The sequence below is a fragment of the Herpailurus yagouaroundi genome, unplaced genomic scaffold (assembly GCF_014898765.1).
Source record: "Herpailurus yagouaroundi ecotype Mexico unplaced genomic scaffold, PumYag 210, whole genome shotgun sequence".
Classification (NCBI taxonomy): domain Eukaryota; kingdom Metazoa; phylum Chordata; class Mammalia; order Carnivora; family Felidae; genus Herpailurus; species Herpailurus yagouaroundi.
In genome coordinates, this window is record NW_024412441.1 from 12,873,638 (window position 1) to 12,892,499 (window position 18,862).

General features: G+C 51.0%; 1 protein-coding gene across 1 annotated transcript in view; it reads left to right on the forward strand.

Annotated features, from left to right (window-relative positions):
• The first annotated feature begins 215 nt into the window (after nt 1–215).
• Nucleotides 216–18,862, forward strand: part of KCNK12 (potassium two pore domain channel subfamily K member 12) — a 54,841-nt gene continuing 36,194 nt past the window's right edge. Inside the window, exon 1 of the mRNA XM_040453808.1 lies at nt 216–1,206. Coding sequence (XP_040309742.1) covers nt 816–1,206 — 391 coding nt within the window. The 5' untranslated portion in view covers nt 216–815. The remainder of the gene's footprint in view (nt 1,207–18,862) is intronic.

Below are 18,862 nucleotides of genomic sequence, written 5' to 3' on the forward strand. Positions count from 1 at the left end.
GTTCCCCGACAGGGTGGTAGCCAGCACCGCAGTCCGGACACCTGCTTCGGTGCCCCGCATTTAATGCCGCCGGAACGACTGGGAGGCGTCGCAGCAGCCCAACTCCCCACCCCTTCCCTCCCCTCCTTATCTCCCCCCCCCCCCCCCCCGCCTTCAACACCCCGCCCCGGGCGCCGGTGACTCCGCCTCTCCGTGCCGGGCGGCTCTCCGGCTGGAGCTGGAAAGGGAGCGCTTCCCGGGACTCGGCTCGGTTCTGAGGCTCCGAAGCCGACGCCGCCGGCTCAGGCCCGGGGGTGGGAGCTGGACTGCCGGTGCAGCCTGAGCCTGGGAGCCGCCAAGCAGGGAACGCCTCATGGGACGACCCCAGGGGCTCTCTTCGTGCCCTGCTGCGGCGTCCCAGTCTTAGGCTCCCGGGTTCCCCAGCCCGCCCCGCCCGCAGCCCGCGGCCTGTCTGGAGAAGAGTATGAGGCCCGGGGCCCCGCGGACGCCGGCCACAGGGCGGCAGGGGCCTAGCTTCAGACCCCCGCGCCCGAGGGTGGCTGGTGAGGAGCCGCGGGAGCCGGCGAGGCGTCGGGGCGCGGAGAGGAGCGTCCCAGCCCGGGAACCTCAAGGGCCGCGGGACCCGTGTGCGGCCTGAGTGCCAAGGAGGAGGCGGAGGCGAGGCGCCCCGCCGTCCGGGCTCTGGGAGAAGCGGCAAGGGGCTCCGCGGCGGCCCCCGACCCCTGGCCACCATCCTCACGCTTCTGCTCCCGCGGGGGGGATGTCGCGGCCCGGGCCCCGAGCGCCGCCCCGGCCCTGGGGCTGAGCTCCGGACCATGTCCTCCCGCAGCCCCCGGCCCCCGCCCCGCCGCTGCCGCCGCCGCCTGCCGCGCCCCTCCTGCTGCTGCTGCTGCTGCCGACGCTCGCACCTCAACGAGGACACGGGTCGCTTCGTGCTGCTGGCGGCGCTCATCGGCCTCTACCTGGTGGCGGGCGCCACAGTCTTCTCGGCGCTCGAGAGCCCGGGCGAGGCGGAGGCGCGGGCGCGCTGGGGCGCCACGCTGCGCAACTTCAGCGCGGCGCACGGCGTGGCGGAGCCAGAGCTGCGCGCCTTCCTCCGGCACTACGAGGCCGCGCTGGCTGCCGGCGTCCGAGCAGACGCGCTGCGCCCGCGCTGGGACTTCCCTGGCGCCTTCTACTTCGTGGGCACAGTGGTATCCACCATAGGTGAGCAGCGCGCCCCGCGCGCGTCTTTCCTCTCCGCGCCTTTCACCTGCCACCCTTTCTACCGCTCGGCGGCTGGTCCGCGTCCCTCGGCTTCCCCCTTCCCTTCTAATGCCCCACTGCCTAGTTTCGTCTTGCCCTCACCCCTCCGCCGGTCCCCCTCCCCCTGACCCTTCTCTTTCTTAACTGGCTTTCGACGCGGTAAGTGGCCTGGGAGACCCGTCTCTGGCGCTCACCTAGCGTTGACTCTCCAGGCAGTACGGCCCAATGGGGAGAACCCTCACCCAGCCACTGGGCTGACCCGCGGCCTCCCGCGCGCTCTAGCGCTTCCCAGCTCCGTAACTTGACCTCTGTGCGCCTCAGTTTTCTCCTCTAAAAGGACTTGTGAGAATAAGCGTCTAGGGCCTTCTATTTCCTTCTATTTCTCACGCCCCCTGGGTCTGTTTCCTCATGCAGATGATTTGGGAAGCCCCCCTTTCCCTCCACTCACCACGTTTTTATCTTTTTTTTTTTAATCTCTCTTCTTTCTTCTTTTCCACATGTTTTTCTTCAGCATCCTCTAGCCCTTTACCCTGGGGAGAACGAACACTTTCCTTGATCTCCTTCCCACCCGCTACTCCTACAGTCTACAGCTCCCCCTCCACCAAAGAAAAGCCCGTTAGACTCTGAGGCCAGGATTTCAGCGCTCTTATTCCGCCCGCCTTCCCACTTGGATTTTCTCCCCCTTCTCCCTCCACCCGCTTCCCAGCTTCTCCTCCAATTTCTTGACCTCTCTCGTTACCTTGCCATCTTCTCCAACCAATAGTGGCACCAAGGGGTAACCGGGTGGGGTGGGGAGGGGGCAGTTTCTCCATACTTTTTATAATTCCTTCTTATGTTTGGTATAAACAGTTCACGGTTTCAGAACCACACAAAATATGATGTGTAAATACTCTTTCAAGCCCCCCACTTCTACTTTCACACCCCCACCCCCATCCCACCAGCCTCTCCTGTAGAGATCTTGGAGCCACTGGCTGCTCAGCACTACACCCCTTCCTTCTTTTTTCTTCTCCTGTCACACACTTTCCCCATCCCCCCTTTCTGAGGATGCTGGGTGTCATGTGAAACAGACCTCCTCCTCAGTTACTACAGAGTGCAGAATAAATACAGGATTGCCACTTCGGTGAGATTTTGTGTGTGTGTGCTGTCCGCTCCTGCTTTGAGCTCCAGGGTGGGAGAGGGCATTTGGCTGGCCATATCACTAGTCACCCCAAGGCACTATCTCCTGGTGGTAGTTTTGGAGGAGAGGGCTGGTTTCACTGGGTTGAGAAGTGAGGGATTGCATAGACACAACTTCCATGGGTAGGCTCTGGGCTGGTTTTGTATGCCAGCTCAGAGGTGGGCATAGACCAACTGGCCAGTGTAAGCCATCACAGATGGCTGCTGGGAGGCAGAGAAAGACTTCATCCATGTGCAGGATATGAGCAGCTTAGAGATGTCTCTCTGAGTGTATATGTATAGTCTACAAAAGGGCTTCCTTTCCTTCAATGATTTTTCATGTGTCATGCTTCATCTGATTATTTTAAATAGAAATGGCAAATATGGCCCAAGCCCAAAGCACACACAAATTTGGTAAAAATACCTTTTAAAAGCTATATCATGTTGTTATGGTGATTGAAGATATAAAATGACCCCCCTCAAAAAAATCCCCTTGTAAGAGCTGCATCAAGTTGCTATAGCAACTAGAGTTTTTTTTTAAGTGCTTTAAAAGTACTAAGGATGCTTAGTCCTAGAGGATGACATCATGCACTGATAGCTCATTACTGATTTGTGCTCTTCCTCTTGGAAACACACCCTTTTGCTTTCTTCCACCTAGAGGCACACCTGTGCACATATTGGATGGCCACAGCATTTCTCTCCCGGTTACATGCTCTGGCTTCAGCTTCCTAATGGAACGTACACGCTAAAGGGAGAGGTGTTAGCAGTGTCCTCTTCCCCTACAGGGAGTGAGTCCATCCAGATGGGGCCCCATGCCAGTGACCTGTTGGTCTCTGTGCCTCTCGGATGAGCACCCATCAATTTCTTCATGCACTGCCCAGCCACAGCTTCTAAAGCTTCTCTCAGTCCTTGCATGAAATCAAGTCTGTGTGTTGGCAAACTGTTCCAAGCCCCAGCCTTTAAGCTACTGGCAGGAGTGGCTGTTCTTTAGTCAAGCAGAAAGGAACTATGTTCTCTTTCTTGATTTGTGTTTTCAGATGTAGGCAAGCAGTGTAGGAGGGCTACAGTGAAGCATGTGGCTGTTACGAATGACCCAGCACATTGTTTCCAAAATTTGCTGCACGGAGACATTCATCTCTCAGGGGAGCTACACTCAGGGACAGGAACTAGCCTGTGGACAACTTAGCATTGAACTAGACCTTTGCAGGGATGCCAAGACAGCTACACGAGTAGCAGGATCCACGTGCTGCCATGGCCTGGAGCACTGGTTCAAACTGGTCACTTCTGTCAGATAAGTTCTGCTGAATCCCAAAGTAGCATGGTTGTCACTTCAGCCTTCTCTTGCAAAATATACTTAGATGGGATGTAAGTAAAGGTCTACATACATCAGTTTCTCTTCTGCTTACATCATTTCTTTCCCTTAAATGCCCTGAGTCTTCAGAGACAATTATTATTAGTATTGGTGCTTTTGTGGATTTAGCAGCTCAGGAAGCCACAGCTTGGTCCAAAATGGGCAGTCAGGATTCTCTGCCTGCCACCTCATCCAGTGAAGAGGAAAATTAGCATGCACTCCGTTTTCTCTGATCAGTGGATATCGTGGTATAGATGGCCCATGCAACGGTGGGCATTCCTCTTTGGTGGTGCATGGACCCTGCTAAATGATTCATCTAGATGTTCGTATGGACAAATCTTCCTTTATTTATTCTATAAATATTGATGTGTTGTGTATGTCAGGCCTGGTGCTACGTTTTGAAAAGTTAAAGTTTATTCTATAAGACACAGGTTAAAGCATATTCCACAGCAGATGGATCATAGTATTTATGGGCAACATATCCTGGCTATTTTCACTAAAGATGATTAGAACAAGGAGGAGACCTTTAGTCCAGTCCCGTGTGGTGCAAAGTTCTAAGGGAATTGTCTCAGGTCACAGTTAATTATATGTTCAGCTGGATCGAGAATCCATGTTGTGCAGTGTTTGGTCTACCAGTTTCATGCATATAAGTGGCGGACACCTTCTTGTTTGAGACTGAAGTATTTAATAATGGGTGTGTGGGGGATGGTCTGACATTAGGGCAGGGCTGGGCAGGAGAACTGGTCTGTTGGTCAGGCCAAGAACTGATTAAGTCCAGAGAACACTTGAAGGATCAAACATATGTTAGAGGTCAGACAGATGAGAAGCATCTGGCAGGTCTAAGACAGCTGGGAAGGCAAGAGCCAATACCAAGAAGGTCAGAGACAGGTACTAACAAGTAGGAGACCTTCTGGTGTTTATCAGAATGGTACAGAGATGGAAACCACTTGCTTTCTGCCTTCTTTTGCCCCAGTGTGTGTGTGTGTGTGTGTGTGTGTGTGTGTGTACGCACGCACGCACACACACACACACACACACACACACACATAGGGAAAGGGAAGAAGGGGCAGGAATGGGCCTTCAGCTAGAGGGAGACACACATGTGGCTGTATTTAGGGTTAGATGGAACACCATGATAACATGGAATATTTGTCTGGACATTTGGCTTGAACAGGGCCCCATACCAGAGCTAGGTAGTTTGCAGTGGTATAGACACATGTGTGCCCACATGGTACAGATCCAGTGGGAAAATTTGCCAGTGATTGTTCAGCAGTAGTTGAGGCTGTATAGGAAGTCAGCCTGAAGAGCTCAAGCAAAATACAAATCCACTTTGTGGTCTAAATTATTCATATTGGTTGCTTACACTGAACTGAAACCCTGAGTAGTAGTATTTCTTTCATTTATGCGATGTGACATATTCCTAAGGGGTTGAAATCAAGTTTGTTTTAATGTGAATGCATTCATTTATTCATTCCTCCATTTAACAAAATCCAAGACAAGTCTAGCTCATCGTAGATCCATGTGTGGCCTTTGGCAGATCATTATCTGCATCTCCTGTGATTACATGAACTCCTCCAGGTAAAGATGGCGGCTTGTGTTCTGTTCGCACTAAACAATATTCTTGGAGGCAGTGCTCTAGCTCAAAGATATTCAAGCAATCCAAAGGGTATTAATCCATCGTTTCACATCCTAAAGGATGTTTTACTGGTTTACTTTGAAAAGATTAAAAGGAAACTCTCTACTGGGGTTTTAATTATGCAACTGCTGTCAGATTTACACATAGGGAAGAACATATTTAAAAGTCTTTCTCAAATGGCAGCTTGATATAAACAGAAATATTTTTGCTTCCTTTTATTAGGTTTGCTGGCAGCGTATTTGAGCTATAAAGTTAAAACCATGCCGCTCTAGACGGGATGGTGTAGGTATAAGAGTTGTCACTGTTGACACTGCATAATTTAGCTTGCTACTTTCAGAATTAGGCACACTTAATTATTCAGTCGCGAGATTAGTAACAAGTCCTAACTTTTTTCCTCTTTTTTTCACATGGATTTTTAAAACTGTTTTCACTTCAAAGGAAACTAAGACATTATAAGACTGAAATGTCACCGCCACATTTACATTCGGTTTTCTTCTAACATGTATGTAATCCAACTGGAGGTGGTTCTGATCCCAGGAGGCAAATAACATTACCCAGAAGGAATGGAGCCCCTTTCCTCACTTATTTCCCCCATCAACTATTTTTTATTGAAAGATGGTGCTATGACAGCTTTGAAGGACCTTTAAGGAAACGCATTCTCATCCACACCCATCCGCAGCATCCAGCCCTGACCCCAGCACATGGTGGACACTCGATCATTATTTATTCAGTGAACAAGAGAGCAAATCACTCATAATACAACTGTAGTTCTCTGGCACACCTTTCATAGGGAAAAGAAAGAGAACTGAGCTGTGCTAAGCTGCTTCCCTTTTGTTAACATTTTATCATCAGTGTTGTTTCTAGGTTTCCACATAGCCTTCACATGCTAATTTTAGTGGGTGCATAATATTCCATCTGGTTGATGTTCTATAATTTACTACCCCTATTGCTGGGAAGCCGGGTGGTTCCCTGTTTGGGGCTATTTTGAGTAATGCCACAGTGATCATCTTTATGCAGATGGCCTTTTCCTCCTGTAATATCTCCTTGGGTTGAATTCTCAGTGGTGAAATTGCTGAGTCAGTGGATACTGCTGTCTTCGTGGCTTCTGTGGCCAGCCCCTTCCAAGTGAGGGACTGTCTGGTCTCCCCCAAGCTGAGCCTATACCTCTCCATGGCCTGACAGAGACCAGTTATCCAGCTGCTTGTTCCATGGAAACAGGCCACAGACTGCCACTTAGTTTTCTCCAGGATTGCATTCAGTCCCTGGGGCTGAGACGCCCCTTGAACAAGCCTGTGGCTTCAGCATTTTTAGCCTCCATTGCTTTAATGAGAATTGCTTCCTTTGGGAAGTTCTGGGTGAATGAAGAATGGCAGGAAAGAGGAACAGATGGGAATAGCTGCCAGGCCATCAAAGACTGAGAGAGAGGGGTACCTGGAGCCTCTTCCTTCCTGTCCCCTGTACTCCTGGGGACCGTCTCCCACCACTCCTGGGCCGAGCCAGCTGAAGGAGAGCATTCTTCCCCTCAGCCCTGACTGGGCCACAGCCTGGAATGGCCCAAATTGTGCCACAGGAGCAAAGATCTACCCCTCAGGGATCCCAGCTAGACACTACCATAAAAGTCTCCCAAGCATTTAGACCATTTTGCCAACAAAAGCCAACAAGCCTCCCATTATAGAAAACAGACAGTAGCAAAGCTGCTCTGATTGGAGCCCTGCCCGTCAGGCCTACTCTTGGATGCCATGCTCTCCCCAAAAGCTTCTCCGAGGACCCCCTAGAGCTCCTCCAAGACCCGCCTGAAGAGGGCTAATTTAGCCTTGTTCATTTCACGTAAGGTTAGAGAGGGGGAGAGGTTCCCAAGGTCACACGGCGGGTCAGGGGAACATTTAGCTGTACCTCAGGGAGAAAAGGGAAGAGCTTATAGAAAGGAGAATAGGACATCTCAGGAGCAGCCAAGTCAGTCAGGTGCCTTCGAGGTGTCCTCCAGGGAGAAGCTCCTACTCCATCTGAAGGTGGTCTGTGTTTGAAGGTGGGGTGTGGTGCCCCCAGCCATGTCATCTACAATGGGACTCTCCTTGCCCCTGTATGGCCGCCTCAGATTCAGAGGAGCTGAGAGACAGAGCAAAAAGCCACTGTGTTCCTGTGGTCACTCCTAGCCCGGGTCTTGCCCAGTCTTCTGACCCTCCCCTGGCTCCTGTCTAGTTCCACTCCCTTCCCCAGGGCCCAGGGCTGGGACAGGGGATGCCAGCCAGCAGACCGGAATGTGTGTGGGCTGAGGTGGGCAGTCTCAAGCGCTAACTGCACTCAGGGGCAGGGGCGGGATATCTGTGTAGGGAGGAGTCGGGAGGTGGAGGGGCTTGAGGCTATGAGGACACAGGACTTTCCATGGGATTGAGAAGAGCCTTTCACAGTAGTAGGGGAGGTGCCAGGAGAGAGCAGAGAGAGAATCAAAACCCCCAGGCCCTCAGCCCAAGCCAGCCCTTGGCTGCCACCCTTGCTGTCAGGCTCTGCCCCAGGGAGTTTTGTCCTGAATCTGCCATTCCCAGGCCCGCCTCCAATCTAGCTGTTCCTCACGGCACTCTAGGCTGCCTCTACTAGCCATCAGTGGTGATGGGGGAGGATGCTCTGGATCCTGTCTGTGAGTGTCACCCCTTCCTTGGGCTTGGCAACCCCAGCTCAGGACTAAGCTCCCAGCTCAGTAGCAGTCAGCGGTGACTGGTGTACCTGTGTCCTTGAAGGATCGAGCTGTGGGGGACCTGCTCTGCTTCCCCTAGATCCCAGAGGACTCACCCCCAGGTGAGCCCAGGATGGAGATGCCAGAATTTTATAATTTCAGGTTTTACTGTGTCTGGATACAGTATTGTTGTGCTCACAGTAATACATAGTGCAGGGCAGGAAGGCAGAGTAGCACAGAGCAGTGCTTCTCAAACTATAAAGTACATGTGAATCTCGGTTCTTGTCAACACGCAGGTGTCTGCCCAGTAGGTCTGGGGGAACCTGAGACTCTGCATTCCTCACGGGCTTTCAGTGACATCCATATCACTGGTCCCCAGGCCGCACCTCTACTAGCCAGGGTGTAGGGAAGCAGCAGTGAATCAGGGGCTGGCAGCTGAGACCCACCTCTGCCACTCACTGGCCCTGTGGCTTTGGACAGGACACATCACCTCCCACTACCTCAGTTTCTCCATTCCTAAAAGGAGGGAGTCCCTGCAGTCCCTGGGGTCCCTTCCAGCTCTGACATTCTCACATCTAGGAAGGTGATTTGCTCCCATTCTCCCAGTGCAGTATAATGTGGACTAAACACGCCAGCTATGCAGCCTGCCGGCTTGACTTCCTGTCCCCATTCTGCCATTTACAATCCATGGGCTCCTGGTGCGTAGATATACCTCTTCTCACCTGTGTTTCCTCTAGAAAGTGAGGATAATGATGGCTCCTGCCCCATGGAGTTACTTTAAGGACTGAAGGAGCTAGTCCGTGTGTGCAGTGCCTGGCAAGCCCTCAGGAACCATCAGCTGCCCAGAAGTGGCCCCATTGGCAAGTTGCCTCACTGCACAGGAGGGAAACTGAGGCAGTACTCACCCCCTGCAGCTCACCCACACACACCACCCTGGGCACAACCCTCTGGGTCCCAGCCACACCTGCAGCGTGGCATCTGCTGCCCTCTCATTGGCCACTGCCTCTGGGGTGTGTTGCTGTCCTGCACTGTTACATAACTGGCCTGGAAGGGTGCTTTTTAAAATGCATTTTATTTGGTTCCTCAACTAGAACGTCTTACTAATTCTTCACATGTGTGTGCTCTGGTAATCTTTTTAAAGAACCTATTTAGGGAATAATTGAATGGATGATTGAGTGGTGGGTTAGACCAGTGTCTCCTGGTGCTTCTCTGTTCTCCACTCTCAGAATGGAGCCCTGGTGGGCCAACTGCTGCCCGAACCCCTGGTTTCCCAGGTGGGCTAGGGCCTCTTGGCAGTGCTCAGTCTTAGGGGGAGGTGATGGAGCTGAGAGCAGCAGAGGCAGAGGTGGCTGAAGTCAGGCCCTGCCATGCTTCTCTGAGATGGGACTGCAGGGGGAGGCCACTGGAGGACAGCACTGCAGTGAGTAGCCACCCTGTGGGCGGGAGCCAGGGTGTCGCTCCAGGTCCTCTTTACCCTGGGGCTACCTCAGTGCCCCTGATGGGCAGAGAAGCATTCCCAGTCAGAGGCCTCCTAGGGCAGGACAGGGGAGGCTGCAGGGGTTGCCAGCATCTCCCCTCTCCAGACTCTACTGTGCCAGCACCCAGGGCCTCTGTTCTGGGGAGCAGGAGCGAGAGCTGAAGCCTTATCACTCTCGCTGGTGGTCTCCCCCTCATGTCATGCTTGCCGGTTTACCATGCTTTCACCGGAAAACATGTTTACTCAGGAACCTTTCAAAAACCCAAGGACAGCAAAGAGGAAGCTATTATCCCATTTCACAGATGAAGAAATAGGCTCAGGGAGGTTAAGCGACTTGCTTGGGGTCACACAGCAAGTGCGTCATTGGCAGGATAGAAGATTCAGGACTCTTGACCACCCAGCATCCTCTCTGCTGCCCCTGAGCCCCTCATTACCACCGACAGGGAAGGATCACAGCCCGGTCTTCAGTCTGCTGGGAGGTGGGGGTGGAGGAGGAGAACATGAGGAGGTATCAGCAAGGGCTCAAGCACAATTTAAGGACTTGGATTTGGCTCTGCTGTGCTCCTCGCAAACCCAATGGCTTCAATGAACTGAGGGCTGCTTGCTTTCCATCGTTTACAACTGCTCCTCTCTGGGAGGGAGACTTCCGGGCAGATGAGAGAAGGTAGATAAGCATAGTGCTTTGTGCAGAGCTCACCAGAACTCTGGGAGCCTGTGTGGAAGGGAACTTTGTCCCAAGCTCCTGCTCAGAGAGGGGACCCCATGACTTGAGGGCCCTCAGCCTTGCACTTGGGCTAGCAGCAGTGGACACGGAGAGGTGAGGACAGAAAACCGAATAAGGACCAGAAAGAAGGTCCACACACCAGCCGGGAAAGTCTGGGGATGCAGCCAGCTCAGTTCCCAAGGGCCAGCTGGTTTATGAAAGGCTCTGCTCAAGGTCTTATCCTGGAGGCAAACGTGCCCAGATGTTAGGGGAGCACATGAAACCAAGGACCTGCCAATGCACCCCCCTCCGTAGCCACTCTTAACTTCTGGCCATCCCTCCCCTACTCCCCACCCCACTACACCCCAACCCTTCCCACTCACCCCCATCCCCAAACTATAGGCACTTTGAGCCTCCAGGCCATGGCTTTTGTTGTTCTCTTGACCTGCAATGCTCTTCCCTTTCTCTCCATTTTCTACCCAGTGAACTTGGTCCTCAAAGCCCAACTCAAATGGGGCCACTAGAGCGAGACCTTCTATGAAGTCCCTCTTACTGGCCCCAGACTTGTGGCAACTATTTGTCTCTATGGCAGTTTCCCTGGAAATAATGCAAGCTATATCAAAACTGTCACAGGAGCCAGCACATAGGTGTCAGAAATTCTTCTCCCTTTCTCTTCTTCCAGGCTAGGAGCTCTGTCTTAGTGGGGCTTGTCACTGCTACAGTTAACAATAATAGGCATGCACTGAATGACTACTATAAAGTGGGCACTGTATCTGGAGATGGATGGAGATAATTAAAGCAAAGAGACCATTTCTGTAAATCATGAAGCATAATGCTTGGCACAAAATAGGTGATTAATCAACATTTGTTGAATGGATGGAATGAATGAATGAGTGTTAGTAACTGACAACCTTGGACTACTGGACATAGTAATAAAAACATTTTTCTTAAATGCAAAAAGCTGGGCCCAGGCTGGGCTCCAGGAATCTCCCCCCTCCTCCCTCTCCCTCCCCACTCTGGAGCCAGAGGGACTGGCTATTCCCTGGCCTCTCCGCTGGGCCATTGGTTTAACGATCTCTCAGCGGCTGGCAGGTGTGCAGCAAGCAGCCAGCTCACTCTAGCGGGGCTTCCCCTGGCTGACAGTGCTGTCTCTGTGGCTGAGTCACCTTGGTCCTTTCCTCCCCTGCCTGGGGCCCTACACGATGCTTAGCATGAAACCACACCAGACGATTCTGAGACTCAGCCCCTGTTGCCCCAGGAGTCGTAGCAAAAGTTCAGTCCTAAACGAAGAAACCAGACTTCTGGTCCCAGCTCTCTCACCGACCCTGATTCCCCATATGGCCTGGCCTTGGCCACAGCCCCTGGTCCCCAGCCCTAAGGAGACCCTGTTAAATTCTAGCCCTCAGCCTAGCAGTGCTACCTTCTCCCCATCCTGCCCAGGACACACCCCTTGGGAACCGGATATTGGTTCACAAATTGGACAGAAGTTTTCCCAGTAACTAAACACAATTGCACAAACTGGGAAAAACCATGCCCACCCACACAATCCAGCACCATCACAATGCCTCCAAAAATACTTGGGGAGCTTTTATTGGAATTGGGTGTCCCAGCTTTCTGGAAAGTTACAGTTGAGATAAACACAAACCCCAAATCGCACTGTGTGTGACTTCTTCCTAATCCTTTCCAAATGGCCACCATCTCATTCCCTGATGCCAAGTGTTCTGAATTCTGAGCTCCTCACACCAGGGCCTGCCAGAAATGCTGCAGAGACAGCCTGGGCCGAGAGGGAAAGGAACACATAAAACTCTGCCCACGTTGGGCTGGTTGGCCTTTCTTAGGAGGGCAGGGTGCATTTTGGAGACCATGCAGTTTTTGATGCCCGGATTCTATGTTTAAATGGAAGGTAAGGAAGGAAAGGTGGCAGGTGAGCCAGCGCTGGGGGAGGTCTGGAAGCCCCAGGCAGCAGGCAGGGAAGAGAACCCTGCCTTTGTCAGCGCCAATGACGAGGAAGCGCAGGGCCCTATCCTGCCAGTGTCCAGTCCTGCCAGCACCCGTGTCTTCCGATCTCTGCTGTGCCTCCCATTGGCCAGCACAGGGCTTGGCACATGGGAGGGGCTCCAGGAATATCTGTGGGATGAATGGCTGTGTGCAAGATTCTCAAGTCTACCTAGGCACCAGTTTAAGAAAAAGTAAAATATGAAAATCAGATGACGATTCGCCTTGTAAAAAGAAAGCTTCAGTTTGCAGAGGGCTTTACCCCAGGGCTTCTAGAAGTAGACCCAGGCACTTCATTGTATTTAGAGTGAGGTGCAGCATTCAGCCAGTATGTCAGGAACCCAGCAGCTGCATTAAGTCCCTTTTCCTGCCATCACCACCTACACACGAGCCTCAAATTCCTGAAGCAGCACAGTCCTTGATGGCGAGGGACCGTGGTCAAACTAGTGAGCACACATCTGGCCCAGTGAGCATCTCAGAAGCAGGTGTGCCGAGAGCTGAAGTGCGTAGTGTGCCCTGTACCCACAGGGCAGCAGACTGGATTTCATGCCTGCCGTGCAGAAAGTGCCTTACAAAGCTCCCTGACACACACCGTTCAGCAGGCGGGTGGCTGTTCACGTCTCTGTTGTCAGACTGAGAAAATCTGCATCACCAGGAGACAACGTGAGGGTGACACAGTGGTCAGGGAGAGAGCGAGGGCTCTGGTCTGGGGTTTGAATTTCAGCTCTGCTGTTCACTAGCCAGTCACCAGGGCACGTCTCCTGCTCGCTCACTGAGGAGGTCTTGATCACTGCCTTCCTCTGCACCCCTCTCCCGTCTTCTGAGTGTGACCCATCGAAACCCAGGGCGCATGGCCCTCGGCCATCTCGTCTATAGAGATGCTCTTCTCTGTCCCACCCCACTCTACCTCTGTCTTTGCTATGACCAGGAACTGCACTACCTTCAAAGCTTTTGACTCCAAACATCTCTTCCTCTGACCACCTCCTTCTGTCATTCCAGCTCTCCTCCTCTATTGTCCCAGAACAATGATCCTGGGACCTCAGGACCTGCAGTGTCCTATTTCCTTAATTTTTTTTTAACATTTTATTTTTAAGAGACAGAGCATGAGTGGGGGAGGGACAGAGAGATAGAGGGAGACACAGAATCAGAAGCAGGCTCCAGGCTCTGAGCTGTCAGCACAGAGCCCGACACAGGGCTCGAACTCATGAACTGCGAGATCATGACCTGAGCTGAAGTTGGACGCTTAACCAACTGAGCCACCCAGGCATCCCCTTTAATTTTTTTTTAATTATTTTTTTTCAACGTTTATTTATTTTTGGGACAGAGAGAGACAGAGCATGAACAGGGGAAGGGCAGAGAGAGAGGGAGACACAGAATCGGAAACAGGCTCCAGGCTCTGAGCCATCAGCCTAGAGCCCGACGCGGGGCTCGAACTCACGGACCGTGAGATCGTGACCTGGCTGAAGTCGGACGCTTAACCGACTGCGCCACCCAGGCGCCCCTAAAATTTTTTTTTTCAACGTTTATTTATTTTTGGGACAGAGAGAGACAGAGCATGAACGGGGGAGGGGCAGAGAGAGAGAGGGAGACACAGAATTGGAAACAGGCTCCAGGCTCTGAGCCATCAGCCCAGAGCCCGACACGGGGCTCAAACTCACGGACCGCGAGATCGTGACCTGGCTGAAGTCGGACGCTTAACCGACTGCGCCACCCAGGCGCCCCTAATTTTTTTTTAATGTTTATTTATTTTTGAAGGAGAGAGAGACAAAGTGTGAGTGGGGGAGGGGCAGAGAGAGAGGAAGACACAGAATACGAAGGAGGCTCCAGGCTCTGAGCTGTCAGCACAGATCCCAACACCGGGCTTGAACCCACAAACCGCGAAATCACAACCTGAGCTGAAGTTGGACACTCAATCAACTGAGCTTCCCAGGTGCCACCCCCCCCCGCCCCGCCCCTTACTTCTTTTCCAATCCAGTTTAGATTTATTCCTTCTGCAAGGACCCTTAACTTCCTTGCCCTGCTCTCCATGTGCTGTGCCCCTGTCTCCACTTGGCCACCATCAAAATGCCAGCTTTCCACCTATTCCTCACCTGCACCCAAGCAGCTGAATGTGGCTGGAGAAAACAGTGCCATCATGCTGGCCGATCTAACCTTCTGTCAGTGGCCCTGGGTACCAGGCCGGCCCTCCTACCACCTTCCTACGATGTCAGCGCTCACCGCTTATGTCCCTTCTTCCCACCTCCAGCCTCTCACACCCCTCACTCTGCTCACACTTCACTGAGAAAATAAAAGCCACCAGAGACTCTCTTATCCTCACAATGCCAAATCCATGCATCACGTGGAACCGTTTTGCCCTGTTATGACAGCACATGAATTGTCCACTTTTAAATGCCTGTTTCACTAGGTTCCATCCCCTCCAACTTGCTCAAAGATTCTGTTCCTACAATTCCCACTCCCATGCATTTGTCAAAGTGTCCTCGATTAGTAGGCAAACATGCTGCATTTTCTCCCTTTTTTTTAAAAGTTTATTTATGTATTTTGAGAGACAGAGAGGGTGAGCAAGGGAGGGGCAGAGAGAGAGAGGGAGAGAAGGAGAATCCCAAGCAGGATTCTACACTGTCAGCACAGAGCCCGACGTGGGGCTCCAACTCATGAACCGTGAGATCATGACCTGAGCTGAAATCAAGAGTTGGACACTTAACTGCCTGAGCCACCCAGGCGCCCCTCTCCCTTCTTAGTAGACAACCCCCTGGACCCCTGCACTGCCCTCCAGCTACCTCATTTTTCTGCTCCCCTTCACAGGAAAACTTCTCAAAAGTGTAGCCAACCTCTCCCTTCCTCCCTTTCCTTCTCTTCTGGGTCCACATCAATCAAGAGGTTATCCCGCCTTTCCAGAGTCTGTACTTGCAAGATCCCCAGCAGCCTCCTTCTGCAAACCCAGTGATGGCTTCCCTGTTCTCAGCTTACTCAGCATCTTAGCAATAGTAGACATGGCTGACCACCCTCCTTCTTGAAATCCTCTTTTCTCTTGGCTTCTGGGACACCATGCTCTCCTTTAGCTTCACTGGCGGCCTTCCTCAGTTTCCTCTGCTGGATCCCCTCCTCTGGCTGGCCTTTCAGTGTTGGAGAGCCCCATGTTCAGTCCTCAGACCCCTCTCTCTGCTCTCTCTTCAGATAATCGCATTTCACCTGTAGGGGAGGAAAAATCTTTTTTCTCTACCCTCTTATATTCAGTTCCTGGGGCCCTGCAAATTAAACTGGCAAAAGCCAGGTTAACAGGAGAAAGGGCTTATTATGTATGTATATGGAGGCCTTTTAAGGAAAGAATTGATACCCAAAGAAGCAGTTAGGCCAGGGTTTGATATACCAGCTTAATAAAGAGCTATAAATTGTGAAGCTGTAAATTGTGAAGACAAAGAAAAAAGGGTTTAAGCTTCTAGGAGTGATAAATTGTAGGAAAGGGAAACTTAAACTTAAGTGTTATTTTAGTAAGGTTTGTAATGCAGATTCAATCTCCTGCAGCATCAGTGTGATGTGAGTGTCTCTGGTGATTAAGAGCTCTTTTCTTTCTGGTGCGGTTGAGGGAAGGGAAGACACCTTCACCAAGGAAAATTTATACCCTACATTTAGGCAGATAGGAGAAGGGTAGAGAGCGTTTCCTGTATCTGCTGTTTCTCTATTGCCGTCAGCTCAAAATAATCCTCTGCCAAAGTTGCCTATTTTGGGTCTGCATACTCTCATCCCCTTGCATCCCATGCCCTTAAATCCTGTCTATGTGCTGATGACTTCCAGAAGAAATGCCCCAATCTTCCACCCTAAGCTTCAAGACCACAGGTCCAACTGCCTACTTAACATCTCCACATGGATGTCTAATTTGGTATGAAAACTTAAAAAGACCAAAAGCAGAACTCTTGATTCTTGCCCCGTCTCCATCTTCCTTATCTGAATGTCACCAACATAAGGAGCTGTCCTGATTCCTCTTTCTCCCTAACTTCCCATATCCAATCCATCATCAAATCCTGTTAGTTCAGGCTGCAGAATATATGCTGATTCCATCTCCTTGTCCCCATACCTCTCACTACCGATCCACTCTGACCACCAGCACTACCATCTGTTGCTGGGGCAACGAAAGCAGTCTCCTAACCAACCCTTAGCTTCCTCTCTGCATCTTGACAACCTGTTCTCTACACAGCAAAGAGATCTCTCAAGGTATAAATTAGGTCAAGTTCTTGTCCAGTGTTCCACTGGAAACCTTTCAATGACTTTCCCTTGCAAGAAATCTGATTCCTTACTGTGACCCGCAAGGCCCTGTGGGTTCTGGCCCTCCTTCTCTCAGCCTCGCTGGCATTCCTCTCCCCTTTGCTCATGTCACTATGCCCAAACTGGACTTATCAGACCTCAGGGTACTTGCACCTGCTGCTCCTGCTCCTTAGAGCAGTGCTCCCTGAGTCTTAGCATGGCTGACTTCTCAACCGCATTCAAGTCCCCATGATGAAAGCTAAAATGTCATCCCTTGAGGAGCCTTCCCTGACCACCCTGACTACCCCTACTCACCCCCGACCACTGTCCGTCGCACTTCCTTATCTTATTTTTTAACTTTTTAAATGTTTATTTGAGACAGAGAGAGCAAGCAGTAGGGGAGGGGTGGAGAGAGGGGGAGAGAAAGAATCCCAAGCAGGCTCTGTCTGTGCTGACAGCATAGACAGAGCCCAACGTGGGGCTCAAACTCACAAACCTTGAAATCATGACCTGAGCCGAAATCAAGAGTCAGATGCTTAACCAACTGAGCCACCCAGGTGCCCCTTCCCTGTCTTATTAGAGCATGAACCACTTTCATAAATCATTGGGTTTGTGTATTTGTTTACTTGTTTGCTTGTTTGTTCCTGACCACCAGCCACTCCCTGCTCCTTGAGAGGAGGGTTCTCCTCTCTCTCACCCACAGTTATGCACCTGTTGCCAAGCATCTGGTATTTGTTGAACAGATGAATCAACTTCCATAGCTTCAGTTTTAACATCTATAAAATGGGAGTATAATAATGCCTCTCTCTCTGGTTGTTGGGAGGGTTCTGTGAGGTAATGAATGTAGTACCTAGTCTGGCCCTGGCATTTAATAAGCACTCTAATAGAGCTAGTGTTTGTATTAATAAATCACTTGGCTGAGGTCGCACAGTGAGTGGCAGAGCTGGACCGTGAGCTGAGGTTTCTGACCTCAAAGCCTTTGCTCACTCCACAGTGTCTGATGCCACTTCTCAGGCTGCAGGGTAGGGAGGCCTGGAGGAATAGCGTGTGACATCAGGACCAGCCTAGCCTTGGCATGTTAAGGAACAGCGACCTGATTTTGTAGGTTTAGATAATATCAGAGGGCCTTGAAAAGCTGGGCAGAAATGTTTAGACTTGGAGTGGGGAGCAATAAGGAGCCATTATGTGTTCTTGAGCAGGAGTGCAGCGTGATGATGAATGTTTTAGAGAAGGATTCTGACTGATTAGTCACTATATAGCATGTCATTAAGTCAGGCAATCTAGTCTAAATTGTCATTCTCTAGACTGCCTGGAAACAACCAGATAATTGTGAAGTACCTTGTTTTGGCTGTTCACCTCGAACACTTAAATCAGCCCACTACCAGCTGTCCCCTTCACTTTATGGGGAGCTTACATGTCTATATGGGTGGTAAATCCTTGAGGAGTAGGTACTTAGTTTGTATATTTAGCTCTGAACTGCAGTGTGATTCCAAACTCATTCAAAAGGATTGCCAATGTGTATTGTTTCTTCATGAGCTCTAAGTGGCTCATGATCTGTGATAGTTATAATTTTATTTTATAGCTACTGGTACACACACATTGAACAAAGAGCTAGCAGAATTTGGCACATTAGACTTAATAGCTATATACAAATCTTTCCCACAATAATGTCTGCCTTGTAGGCGTGCAGGGAAGACCCTCACATAATAGGCCAAGGGTCAATAAATGTTTGTTCATTTGTTTATATGTCAATCCAGGATGCTGAATATCTGTGTGCAGAGTGAATTGGGTGGAAGGGGCTAGGGATAGGGGCTGACAATCCTGAGGCCTTTGGAAAGGAACAGAAGAGAAGCTGAGAGAGAGAGATGTTTTCGGGAATGATATGGCAGGATCTAGTGATTGGCACTCAACATGACCCAACACAATCTCCACTAATCTTGGATTTTCTTGTTCTCTGTTCTTCCCATCCCTGTCATCAAGGCCACACATGAAGATCCAGGGAAGGGGGCTGAAAGTGATCTCTACAATACATCTAGAGCTGCTTGTGTATGTGTCTAGTAGTGGAGGGAAGGCAGTTAAGGATGCTCCAGCCACAAAGAAAGTGGGGAGTGAAGTCAGGCTGAGGCTGGAGGAGAAAGCCCGTCCTCCACATCTGGGCTCAGCAGGGCAGCCCTCACCTCCCTGCTCAGAGATTGCAGAGGGCAGTCTCCTGTGCCCTGTGCTGAGAAAGGCACTAGGGAAGGACGACAAGACTGCAACAGAGGTTGGTGTGTAGCAGTGACCTAAATTCATGGCGTTTTTGTTTCTAGGATCACCTTCATCTTCAAATAAATGTCTGACTTATTTCTTTCTAAATGTTTTTCTATAAAAATTCCTCTTCTTTTACAGCT